Source organism: Grus americana, chromosome Z (assembly GCF_028858705.1).
Source record: "Grus americana isolate bGruAme1 chromosome Z, bGruAme1.mat, whole genome shotgun sequence".
Taxonomy (NCBI): domain Eukaryota; kingdom Metazoa; phylum Chordata; class Aves; order Gruiformes; family Gruidae; genus Grus; species Grus americana.
Genome location: NC_072891.1, coordinates 28,132,366 through 28,145,862, shown reverse-complemented (window position 1 = coordinate 28,145,862; position 13,497 = coordinate 28,132,366). Strand labels below are relative to the sequence as shown.

The window sequence follows — 13,497 nt, the reverse complement described above, 5'->3', positions numbered from 1 at the left end:
ACAGGCAGTACCTTGCAACATTCAAGTAGATAGGCTCACAGTGGAGTGGAATCATCCCTGCCTCAGTGTTGCTGAGAAAGCAGCTGACAAATGAATGGGGGAAAAAGTAGCTCCAAAGCTATTCCCTCACTTTTATTTCAAAAGTAGTGAAACCTGTCACTCATGAGCAGCTTTAGGATTACCAAAGAGATGTACCAAAGAGACTGGTACTACCTATTTTTGGCCACATGTCATTACTCCCAAAGAAAAGGACAGTTTCAGATACTCTCTTCCTCCTCAAAGACCTTCATAATGCCTCTCCCATAACTTTCATTGGTGGAAAACATGTTTTAAGCTACTGAAAGTCTTCCTTACTTTGGCTTAAGTAACAGCCCTTATAGATTCTGTGTCATGGTGATGTCTTTCCTACTTCACTGTTACTGCTATGCTTCTACCCTTGTGCCCTGCAAGCTTAGTAACTGCAGTTCCTACACAAAAAGCAGAAAATAATGGTTAGCTCCTAAGTTCTTTTCACCTAATGCACTCAATGTCAGTTTCAACAGCTATGTGCCTGCTTTTTAAAATGAAAGAACCAGGTATTTTTCAGTAAAATATTTTCTAATGCTAATTAAATTATATTTTATATACATTCAGTTGTAAAAATACACTAACCTTTCCTTCTGAATCTTTCTGAAATCCATCCAATTTGGTATCTAAATATAGAAGAGTAAACAAATATTTCAGTTGTACTTTCCACTTCTGAAAGTTCTCATAATCTCTAATAAAATGGCCTCACTTCCTGACTAAGGCTCAAGTTTCAAACTTTAAAAATTATTGTTGCCATGTTCCCTATGTTGAACTGACAATAACGTTTCTATTTAGGCTCTGTTAGCCACCAAATTATATTCCAGGGCTCTTTGGTCAAATTTCTTCACTGTGGTTCAGAGGTCTGTGTTTCCAAAGACTATCAGCACATGGAATTGCCACCCATTTCACAGGATGAGACCTATCCCCTCCTCTCTGTAATTACAATGCAATTAGAGAATACAGTTAAAGTAATCCAATAATTTACTGCTTCTGAAAAGGGCTGGTCCGAAACCGCTTCCCCCTGCCGCTCCCATCACCATATTTTGACATTCATGTGACTCCCTGGGAATTTCCTAATCAGAAATAAAGTGAATGGTTTTCTATTGCATTAGCAAAAATTAGCTCAAACAGGGAGAAAGCAAAACAGATGGGACAGGCCTGCGCTGCTGGGAGCACAGAGGAAGGGAAGCACAACCGAAGTAGCAGCAGATGACAGGCAGATCTGGGGAATGACCAGTAGCATTTTTGTTTCTCCTTTCTTACAGATGCCTTTGATTCTTGGATATGTTAGTAAGAAGCATGTAGGAACCCTTAATGACTGTCACATTATGCTTACCTTACGGAGCCGTATGACACTTGAGTACCATATGGCCTGTAACTTTTGTCAGAAAATTCCACACCAATGAATTTTAAGCTGGAAATACACCACTGGCTTGGGAAAATAGTTATTTCTTCAAACAATCCTGACAGAATACTTACAAAAATATAACTCGTAGTCCAAGACAACTACGAAAACTAAACAACTGTTGTAAAGGCCACATAGTCAGATTCTAAACCAACCTATGTGGATACTCATCTTCAGCTTCTCAAATGATTTTGCTACAGTTAGAGTGACTTTCAGTTTTGTACAAAATACAACATACCTACAGAATTATTTTGCTGTCCCTCTACTGCAGCATCTAGTGAAAAACCAGGCTTAGAAATATTTTCGGTAAGTGATGGACACTTTATCCAACCCCTAGAATTAAATAATATAATTAAAAGTTCTTATTCAGAAAGAATTGTAATCTGCTCAGCTTAAGAAAGTTTCTACAGTACTTTGAGTTTATTTATGCAGTTTTGTACTCACAATTATTTGTGGAAACAACTGCAGTTATTTTAGAGGCATACTTCTATTTACAAAGACATGCAGTAACTAAGACTTCCAGATTTCCTAAGTGGAGCTAGCCATGTTTGTACATTCATTCTCTAAGTGAAAAAACAAATTTTCCTATTTTTTATTACTTCTTTCTGTATTTCTATTATAAATCCATCTTCTATTGAAATCTTTACATAGTTTCTAAGAACAAAAGGTCTAATATTATTTATTACAAATTTCCATCTGTCTAATGGTTTTCTCTGAGTAGTTTACTGTCATTCCTGTTGCTTATGCCCATATACCATTAAAGGTAATACAATCAATATAAACAAATACAGGTACAGTTTGACCCATATTGTACAAAGAATTACCTCTGACATAACTATAGATCCTTCACTAAGCAAACAAGAAAACTGCTTCACAATAGAACACTGAGAATAAAACAACATACAAATGGAGGTGTAGCAGAATTGTTTAATTACAGTATGTATGACTGGAATTCCTGTGTGATGTATTATACTCACTGCAGTAGAGACTGAGACTGGTCAGATGCATATGCCTCCTGAGGTATCTGAATGAAAAAAAAAAAATCAAGTTAATAAACAAAGTACTTCATTATTTATTTTCTCAGCTTTATTACATGCTTATCTTTTTCCTTCTGTAATTGAGTTGGGAAATGGAATTTTTAGGTCTGATCTTTACATACATTACTAATAAGATATAAAAAACATTCCACTTACATTTTTTTTTATTTGGCCTGTTAAAGAAAAATGTCAAAAAATAAATCAAGACTATGAAAGACAATACTCACTCAGAAGGAAAACACACCTATGCAAGTAAGATATGATTGCTTTAAACTTAAGGTGTTTTATACATCAGAAGACAAAAAACACAGGGTATTTTTATTTTAACTCCCAGTTTTAATCTTTTTTTGTAACAATTCCCTCTTTTTGTTAAATAAGACAGGATGTTGCTCCAGAGACTGTGGAGCAGTATACAATTCTCAATATCCCTGGAAAGGGCAGAATTAAGGAACTTAGCTGACAAGACCTGCACATTAGCAAGCTCTAAGTAGCAGGGCTGCCACATGCAGACACAGGAAGGGACATGTGGGTAAGGAGACAGCTAATGTCAGAGCAGGAGCCAAATTCCAACTCTTTCGTAACAGGAGCTTGGATCCGCTTTTTGTGTCTCTGACTATACAAAAGGGAGAGAGCTCCTCTATTATGGAAAAAGGAGCCTTTATGTAAAGTCTAAGGCAACCTAGGAATGATTGAAATAGGCAAGTGAACTGCAGAACATTTCTCTTCCAGATGAGCTGAAGACTGGGGATTACTAGTGAACTATCAGCATACTGGCTGCAATTTTAAACAAATCATTGACATGCAATGGAGAACATTTACAGCACTAGGAAAACTCCGGCAAAGAAGATCTTGGTGTGGACACCAAGTGATGACTTATGTGGCTTGCACAAGGTATTAGCAACACAATAAGAACAACCATTTTAGCAATGTTCCTGAAGAATCATAGAATGGTTTGGGTTGGAAGGGACCTTAAAGATCATCTAGTTCCAACCCCCTGCTGCGGGCAGGAACACCTTCTGCTAGACCACGTTGCCCAAAGCCTCAGAGCAACAGGTGGAGATTGCCCAGTAGGAAGGACTCCTAAAAGGCTCCCTAGAACAGAATAGATTCTTTAGAAACAGTTTGTGCAACAATTATTGACTGATGTAGTTCCAAAATATGGCAATGGGATAGTTGGCAGAAAGTTATTGACTTTGCTAAATACACCCTTTGTACAAATCAGCCTGGGTATTTACACAGAACATTATGCAGACATCAAGTGAGGTCAGGATAGCAGAAGAACTACTAAACCTCTTTGACTGGATGACATTGCTCAGATAGACACTTAAAGCTCAGTGAACTACCATAATATCTCAGAAGAAGGAGGGGCTATTTTGTCTGCTAAAAAATTAGGTTCTAAGCAAAATCAATGTATTGCTGATTGGTTGAGCGGTCTTCTCAAATCATAAAAGTTACACAAATGGTATTTGTGGCCACTGACTGCAAGTACTGGGAAAAGCCTTTTGTTGTGCTCTCTTGCTTTTGGTAAAGAAATTCCTGGAAAACTCAACTGACTTTTCTCATTTGAGCACTTATTTATACAGCGAACTATCTGAGTGGACTCTGGATGTGCTCCAAAAAAAAGACTAATGCTTAAAAGTTGTAAGTGCCACCTAACAACTTTAGGTGCACTTCACCAAACTGGGCAAGAAGAGAACGCCTGAAAAAGGTGAAAGCACAAACTTATAATCACGAGGCCTGTTGAGGGATATTAGTTGTTTGGAGTAAATAAGTAAGTTTTAATTAGAATAAATTACTTAGGATTATAATAGGGTGAGATTTGTGCTGTCTGCTTAGCTTTACTTAGCATAAGTGGCTACCTTTGGTGAAGCCTTTAGGCCATGACAGAGGTATTTTTCTCACTAATTGTCCTAGTAGTTTTCCTAACAGCCAGTACAGAGCTGTGTTTAGTCTTTGAGTATGGGAAAATATTTTGATATCACACTGATGTCCGCATAGTGCTTTTCCCAAGTCTGGGACTCTTGAGTTCTCCATGTTCCACCAGCAAGGGCAGGTGCACCAGGAGTCTAAATCAGAAGGTAAGGAGGCTCCAACCTTCAGCAGAAACTGCAAGTCAACAAGATAAGAGCTTGCCTGTCTGGACACGGAAGGATCATCCAATTAGATGTTAGGAGACCCCCGATCAAAAAACACCATTGGACTAAAGGACACGTGGACAGCGCGTGAAGGGTGCATGAGGGGCAGGTGTATGGGACCCAAGGGTATAACTGGCTCAGGATTTCTTTGTTCTGGGTCCCTCTCTTTGGAGGCACCCAGCCCGGGCTGATCCTGCTGCTGCACCTTTCAGTTAGATTAATTATTTTGTAAAATCCAATGCCTGAGACTCTGCTGCGGGAAACCTATGGTCAAGCCTGAAGAAGGAGGAACTGTGCCCAAGAATAAGTGTGTGTATGCGCGCGCGCACACATGAATGGTGTGTGGAATGCACGGGCACCAGCTTCTCCTTTAACAAGGCCTGCCTGAACAAGCCATGGAATAGAGTTTTAATAGATAATGGAAACATCTTGTCAGTTGGAAAGAACCTGAACCTACAAAATCTGTGTATCTACTGAGTCTTTGGTGGAAGAAGTCTTACTTACAATCTCTTACACAGAATCATAGAATGGTTTGGGTTGGAAGGGACCTCAAAGATCATCTAGTTCCAACCCCCCTGCTGCGGGCAGGGACACCCTCCACTAGACCACGTTGCCCAAAGCCCCATCCAACCTGGCCTTGAACACTTCCAGGGAGGGGGCCCCAACAACCTCTCTGGGCAACCTGTTCCAGTGCCTCACCACCCTCACAGTAAAGAATTTCTTTCTAACATCTAATCTAAATCGACCCTCCTTCAGCTTAAACCCATTACCCCTTGTCCTGTCACTACACTCCCTGATAAACAGTCCCTCTCCAGCTTTCCTGTAGGCCCCTTCAGGTACTGGTAAGTCACAATTAGATCTCCCTGGAGCCTTCTTTTCTCCAGGCTGAACAACCCCAACTCTCTCAGCCTGTCCTCACAGGAGAGGTGCTCCAGCCCTCCGGTCATCTTCGTGGCCCTCCTCTGGACTCGCTCCAACAGCTCCATGTCTCTCCTGTACTGGGGCCCCCAGAGCTGGACACAGTACTCCAGGTGGGGTCTCACAAGAGCAGAGTAGAGGGGCAGGATCACCTCCCTCGACCTGCTGGTCACGCTTCTTTTGATGCAGCCCAGGACACGGTTGGCTTTCTGGGCTGCAAGCGCACACTGCCGGCTCATGTTGAGCTTTTCATCAATCAATACCCCCAAGGCCTTCTCCTCAGGACTCTGTCTTGCTTAGAGCATTGACTTCGGGTGTGAGAAATTGTGCTGTTCATCACGTTTTGTATTTTATTCTTATTGTTATTCTTTTTTTTGTTCTGTTTTGTCCTACTAAATTGTCTTTATCTCAACCCATTAGTTTTGGGGTTTTTTTCTTTTTCCATTTTCAGTTCTCTCCCTCATCCTACTGGGAGCAGGGAGTGAGCAAACAGCTGTGTAGTTGTTTTAGCTGCCTGCCAGGTTAAACCACAACAGCATGTCATATGCAGGTGGAAAGCTGATTGCTCAATTGAACAGCTTATGGGCTAGCTACCAACTGTGGCAAATATATTAAAAGGTAAGGTAATTAGTAGATTAGGGAATGCAGAATTATCCATACAGTACAATGATTACCCCATCATCATGCAAGCAGACATTTTATTCTGCATTTCAGATTATTATCTCTTTCATTTTTAAAGAAACAATTGTCCAATTGTTGGATCACAGCTAATCTTACAATGAGTAACCAAAGGTGTATTCTGGCATGGTTAACTCAGATGGTTATCTTTCAGCTCCTGAAGGGAACATACTAAAAAGTTTGTGCTCCATGACTTCTTCATATTTGTCATGGGCTTGTTCCTCAAATTTGAGAGGTTATACCCTCATGAAATACCAGGAAAGAGACTTTGATATACACTCCTGGAGAGAATGTGCTACACACGTGACAACTGTGAATAAAATTCATTTCAGCTGCAAGCCACCAGGCTCTTTTGCACATAAAGAATGGGAGGCCCAGTGAGTTTATTAATAATTAATAGTTAGCAATGTGTAGTATATCATGTAGATGTATCATTTCTATACCTACTGGATTTATCTGTTCTGCCTTCTGACCGTATGTGTGATCATAAAATTTCTGCATAAAACAGATTTCTGGAGAAGGAGCTCCTAGGAAAAAAAAGAAAAAAAAACAGAACAAAAATACAGTAATAAGTACTTAAAGGAAGTTTTGATTACCTTAATTTCTGCCTAAGTTTCCATAACTACATAAATTTCTACATCAATTTCTACGTAACTTGGTAATTGAGGTATACATATCAAAGCTTCTGATATGCAACAGGCGTCAGTGGTTAAACAGTCTATCTAACTAGATTTTTAAACCACAGTGTAGGAGAGGTCAGAAATTAATAAAACCAGCTGGGGAGGGGAAATTTATTTCACTCAGTGGTCTGGAACCCTCCCTGAGTTCATATCGCAGATTAACTCTTTGCTCTTATTTTTTAAACTAACAACTGCAATTTTGGTAAGCTGCCTGACCCATTTTACTAAAAATATTTGTACTCCTATATGGATTACTTTCTTTAATGACTATGCAAAGGAAGAACTGATCTCTGGGGAAAAAAAAAAAAAAGAAGAGAGAAACCCTTAAGGTTGGACCCTTAGGTTTCAAAACTAAAATGTTGTTACTGACATTAATAAAATATCCATGAAATTCATCTTTATGTTATGTATCTCATCACCAAATTGCTACTATACGAGTATGCACAAATGCATGAAAAATGAAATATGAATTCCAGCTTTCTGAATATAAAATGCCACTGGCAGAATACTAAAAATACCGTAATCCATTATTTTTACAGAGACAAAAAAAATCCACCCAACCCTTAGACAAATCCCTACCTCACAAACTGAACAATGAATCAAATAAACATGCCTTAAACCATATATGTTTAATGTTGCCAGGTTTTAATTCCAGTGGATAACCACAGGTAAGTTGAAAATGGAATGATGCTTCTTTCCTCAGACAAAACTATTGAGCAACTATGAAAGGTTCAGCATCAGGATATCACAGCCATAGGAAAAGTTTCTGCAGATTTCAATGGGCTGTAGGTAAGACTTATATTAACTCAGAGTAGGTTGATAAAAAACAATTGTCCACTCAGATCTTCTTTTGGCAAAAAGACAAACAAAAAAAAATCTGGAAGAACACTAAAAACACCTTGGGTCCTTAAAAACCAGGCAGTCTCTGTACTGCTGGAGTAACACATACAGGATACAAGTAAGATGGGTTATGTAAAAATGCCAAGGAGGTACTAGTAAAACTATTATGTAACTACAACATGATTGCTCACACAACCTGCTCTAAAGGAGTTATTAGGCAAGATTTTGAGGCTTTAAATCAGCATGCATGCATTTATGTTCAAAGTAATTTAATAATACACTTTTCATAGTGCACTTAAATATCCCTACCCAAATTCTGTATATTAAATTTAAAGATAATGGATATATTAACAATATTAAAGTTAGGTTTTTTGAAATACTATATGCAACTATAGTTACATACAACTATTATGTGTATAGATTCCATTTATATTACTATTATGTGTTCAGATACCATTTATTTTATTCTGCTCAAACACAATACACATATCTAAATAAAAATGATATCCCTATATATAGTTCAAACACTTCCAAGCCACAGAATCAGAATCACAGGATGGTAGGGGTTGGAAGGGACCTCTGGAGACCAACTAGTCCAACCCCCCTGCTAAAGCAGGATCACCTACAGCAGGTTGCACAGGATTATGTCCAGGCAGGTTCTGGGTATCTCCAGAGAAGGAGACTCCACAGCCTCTCTGGACAGCCTGTTCCAGTGCTCGGTCACCCTCAAAGTAAAGTTTTTCCTCAAATTGAGATGGATCTTCCTGTGTTCCAGTTTGTGCCTGTTGTCCTGTCTCTGGGCACCACTGATAAGAGTCTGGCCCCATCCTCTTGACACCCGCCCTTTAGATATTTATAAGCTTTGATCAGATCCCCTCTCAGTCTTCTCTTCTCCAGGCTAAACAGACCCAGCTCTCTCCGCCTTTCCTCATACAAGAGATGCTCCAGTCCCCTAATCACCTTTGTAGCCCTTCACTGCACTCTCTCCAGCAGTTCTTTGTCTTTCTTGAACCGGGAAGCCCAGAACTGGACACAGCGCTCCAGATGTGGCCTCACCAGGGCAGAGTAGAGGGGGAGGATAACCTCCCTCGACCTGCTGGCCACACTCTTCTTAATGCACCCCAGGTACCACTGGCCTTCTTGGCCATGAGGGCACACCGCTGGCTCATGGAGAGCTTGTTGTCCACCAGGACTCCCAGGTCCTTCTCCACAATGGTGCTTCCCAGCAGGTCAGCCCCTAACCTGTACTGGTACTCGGGGCTATTCCTTCCTAGGTGCAGGACCTACACTTGCCCTTGTTGAATTTCATTAGGTTCTTCTCTTCTTCTTAAGATGCACAAGTCCACAGGACCTGATGAGATGCATCTGCGGGTCTTGAGAGAACTGGCAGATGAAGTGGCCAGGCCACTCTCCATTATATTTGAAAAGTCCTGGCAGTCCAGCGAAGATCCCGCTGACTGGAAGAGGGGGAACATAACCCCCATTTTTAAGAAGGGAAAAAAGCAAGACCCAGAGAACTACAAGCTGGTCGGTCTCACCTCCGCACCTGGCAGGATCATGGAGCAGATCCTCCTGGAGACTATGCTCCGGCACATGGAAAATAAGGAGGTGATTTGGGACAGCCAACATGGCTTCGATAAGGGCAAATCGTGCCTGACAAATTTGGTGGCCTTCTATGATGGGGTTACAGTGTTGGTGGATAAGGGAAGGGCAGCTGATGTCATCTACCTGGACTTGTGCAAGGCATTTGACACTGTCCCGCACGACATCCTTGTCTCTAAATTGGAGAGACATGGATTCAATGGCTGGACCACTCAGTGGATAAGGAATTGGCACGATGGCCGCACCCAAAGAGTTGCGGTCAACGGCTCAACGTCCAAGTGGAGAACAGTGACGAGTGGCGTTCCTCAGGGGTCGGCACTGGGACTGACACTGTTTAACATCTTTGCTGGCGACATGGGCAGTGGGATCGAGTGCACCCTCAGCAAGTTTGCTGACGATGCCAAGCTGTGTGGTGTGATTGACACACTGGAGGGAAGGGATGCCATCCAGAGGGACCTTGACAGGCTGGAGAGGTGGGACTGTGCGAACCGCATGAAGTTCAACAAGGCCAAGTGCAAGGTCCTGCACATGGGTCAGCGCAATCCCAAGCACAACTACAGGCTGGGTGGAGAATGGATTGAAAGCAGCCCTGAGGAGAAGGACTTGGGGGTGTTGATTGATGGGAAGCTCAACATGAGCCAGCAGTGTGCGCTTGCAGCCCAGAAAGCCAACTGTGTCCTGGGCTGCATCAAAAGAAGCGTGACCAGCAGGTTGAGGGAGGTGATCCTGCCCCTCTACTCCGCTCTCGTGAGACCCCACCTGGAGTACTGCGTCCAGCTCTGGAGGCCCCAGTACAGGAGAGACATCGAGCTGTTGGAGCGAGTCCAGAGGAGGGCCACGAAGCTGATCAGAGGGCTGGAGCACCTCTCCTGTGAGGACAGGCTGAGAGAGTTGGGGTTGTTCAGCCTGGAAAAGAGGAGGCTCCAGGGAAACCTTATAGCAGCCTTCCAGTACCTAAAGGGGCCTACAGGAAAGCTGCAGAGGGACTGTTTATCAGGGAGTGTAGTGACAGGACAAGGGGTAATGGGTTTAAGCTGAAGGAGGGTCGATTTAGATTAGATGTTAGAAAGAAATTCTTTACTGTGAGGGTGGTGAGGCACTGGAACAGGTTGCCCAGAAGGGTTGAGGAGGCCCCATCCCTGGAAGTGTTCAAGGCCAGGTTGGATGAGGCTTTCGGCAACGTGGTCTAGTGGAGGCTGTTCCTGCCCGCAGCAGGGGGGTTGGAACTAGATGATCTTTGAGGTCCCTTCAAACCCAAACTATTCTATGACTCTATGATTCTCCGCCCAGCTCTCCAGCCTGTCCAAGTCTCACTGAATGGCAGTGCAGCCTTCTGGTGTGTCAGCCACTCCTCCCAGTTTTGTATCATCACCCAATTTGCCAGGCATTCTCAGTTATAGTACATAGGAAGAGTGGAGAAATTAAGAGCAAACCTATTTTGTAAATATTAAAAATGTGCTGAACATTCTTCTAAAACAATGGATATAACAAGAGAGCACATACGGTTCTTAAGAATGAACTTCATTCCACACTTAAGTTTAAATAACATGGACTCAGGCAACATCCACAGCAACAGTTCATAGAAAAAAACAACAGAGAGTGAAAAAGGCATCTGTCCTACCTTCATTAATTCTTATTTCAGTTGTTAAAGCCATGTCCATATTAGAAAAAGACCACCTTTGCAAAAAAAAAAAAAAGAAGAAAAAAAAGGCGTTAAACAGTTCTATGTTGTGCTTTTCAGTCCTATAAACTCAAAGGGCAGTTGAGGGCAGCCGAGTACACCAATCTTAGCTCCACTATTGGGACACTGCTAACTGCACACTGGGCCAGCACACCTCTCATGCTAACACCAACAGTAAAGGACCATTGAGCTGTGAGATATACCTGAAACTCTGCATAGAAAACTTTAGGTAGGGAGGTGTTAAAGGAGAAGCAGGTGCCCATGCATTCCACACACCATTCATGTGTGTGCGTGCGCGCGCATACACACACTTATTCTTGGGCACAGTTCCTCCTTCTTCAGGCTTGACCATAGGTTTCCCGCAGCAGAGTCTCAGGCATTGGATTTTACAAAATAATTAATCTAACTGAAAGGTGCAGCAGCAGGATCAGCCCGGGCTGGGTGCCTCCAAAGAGAGGGACCCAGAACAAAGAAATCCCGAGCCAGTTATACCCTTGGGTCCCATACACCCGCCCCTCATGCACCCTTCACGCGCTGTCCACGTGTCCTTTAGTCCAATGGTGTTTTTTGATCGGGGGTCTCCTAACATCTAATTGGATGATTCTTCCGTGTCCAGACAGGCAAGCTCTTATCTTGTTGACTTGCAGTTTCTGCTGAAGGTTGGAGCCTCCTTACCTTCTGATTTAGACTCCTGGTGCACCTGCCCTTGCTGGTGGAACATGGAGAACTCAAGAGTCCCAGACTTGGGAAAAGCACTATGCGGACATCAGTGTGATATCAAAATATTTTCCCATACTCAAAGACTAAACACAGCTCTGTACTGGCTGTTAGGAAAACTACTAGGACAATTAGTGAGAAAAATACCTCTGTCATGGCCTAAAGGCTTCACCAAAGGTAGCCACTTATGCTAAGTAAAGCTAAGCAGACAGCACAAATCTCACCCTATTATAATCCTAAGTAATTTATTCTAATTAAAACTTACTTATTTACTCCAAACAACTAATATCCTTCAACAGGAAGTACATCACTGCTTTACATACTTCCAAGCAATACTGGGACACAAAGCCAGTACAAAGTGCAGCTGCTTTATAGTTTCAATTTTTTGCCATGTCTTAAAAGCTACACGAAATCACATGAAAATGGTTGTCAAGTTAAAGTTGCAGAAAAAGAACATCAGCAGTAATCTTTTTTAATAGTGTTTTCTTTATTTTCTCTGAGTTTGGTTCTGGTATGTTTCAATTCCACTGACTAAAATGTTATTCAGGAGGGCCTGGAGGCACAAACTCTGAGGCCCAAAAGGTGCATGTGTAAAGTAAATGGGGTCATTTGCAGAGCTGAGAACTACTGAGTCTAAGAGCACACAAAACTGGTCTGACCAGTGAAAAAAGAAATAATTTAAAAAAAAACCCTAAAATACGTATTTATGAAATAATCAAGAAGAGCTGCTTTGCACTCCAGTATGTCAGATGCAAGAGAGGATCGTTCCCGTGTGTGCCTGGTGTTTTCCTGAGATCAAACCAAAAGCCGGGCAGGCCGGGGACAGCGGCCCGCCTCTCCTCAAGGCGGCCCGGGAGCGGCCCCTCAGCCAGCTGCCGCGGGCCCCTCGCTTCTCCGTGCGCCCCACGTGCCGCCGCCGCCGCGCTCGCACAGGTACGCGCAGCTCAGAGCAACACCGCGTTACCACCTCCTCCTACGGAACTCCTCTTCCTCCACATCACTCTCCGTCACAGATCCGTCCACGACGGTGCCGTCGCTATCGCTGTGCCCGCCGTCGCCCCTCTCCCCCATGGCGCCGCCGCTCTGCTCCGCTCCGCTCCCCTCCCCCGGGCGCCGCCGCTGGCCGCCCCTCCCCCTGCGTGCTGCGCGGCTCCCCTCAGCGCAGGCGGTGGCGGCCATCTTGTGAAGGCCTGGGCTCGGCGGCGCCTCCTTTCCCTTCGGGTGGTACTGGGTGACGGGTTGGGGGTTAGGGAGAAGCAGAGCGAGAGAGGAGAGCCCGTCCTCAACAAGCGCAGCCCCTCGAGCACGGGTAGGATTGGAGTGGCTCGTGGTAGAAGTTAAAGGCAGCTCTCCCTTCAGCACCATTGGGATGGGTCTCCCACGCACGACCGGCCTTGGCCTGCTTGGGGCAGGAACGCCATCCCCGCACCGTCGGCGGGGGCTGGTGCCTCCTCCCTGGCGTTGGGCTGCTCGTTCTGGCTTTGTGGCGCACATCATTCAGAAGAGCCGCAAAGCACTTAATGTGCTCATACCAACCTGACTCTCATCTAAAATTCTTCTCTTTTCCTAATTTGTGTATTTCCATGGCCACGTGTAAGAAGCTAACTTCATCGGCTGTCCTGAGCGTAATGAATGGTTCATATGTTTGAGAGAACCAAATTACTAGTTGCCAATATTTTCACAGTATTTGCAGTAGTGCTTTTGTATGTAACCCAGTGATCATCTGTTAATCACGGCA

At 43.3% G+C, this 13,497-nt stretch overlaps 1 protein-coding gene across 1 annotated transcript in view; it reads right to left on the bottom strand.

The window, feature by feature from the left end:
• The window catches only part of ANKRD31 (ankyrin repeat domain 31), an 82,619-nt gene extending 69,774 nt beyond the window's left edge, over nucleotides 1-12,845 (bottom strand). Inside the window, exons 1-6 of the mRNA XM_054811104.1 lie at nucleotides 12,727-12,845; nucleotides 10,983-11,038; nucleotides 6,687-6,766; nucleotides 2,449-2,495; nucleotides 1,710-1,804; nucleotides 652-692 (exon numbers count right to left, since the gene is read on the bottom strand). Of these exons, the coding sequence (XP_054667079.1) occupies nucleotides 652-692; nucleotides 1,710-1,804; nucleotides 2,449-2,495; nucleotides 6,687-6,766; nucleotides 10,983-11,038; nucleotides 12,727-12,830 (423 nt within the window). The 5' untranslated portion in view covers nucleotides 12,831-12,845. The remainder of the gene's footprint in view (nucleotides 1-651; nucleotides 693-1,709; nucleotides 1,805-2,448; nucleotides 2,496-6,686; nucleotides 6,767-10,982; nucleotides 11,039-12,726) is intronic.
• Nucleotides 12,846-13,497: the final 652 nt, after the last annotated feature.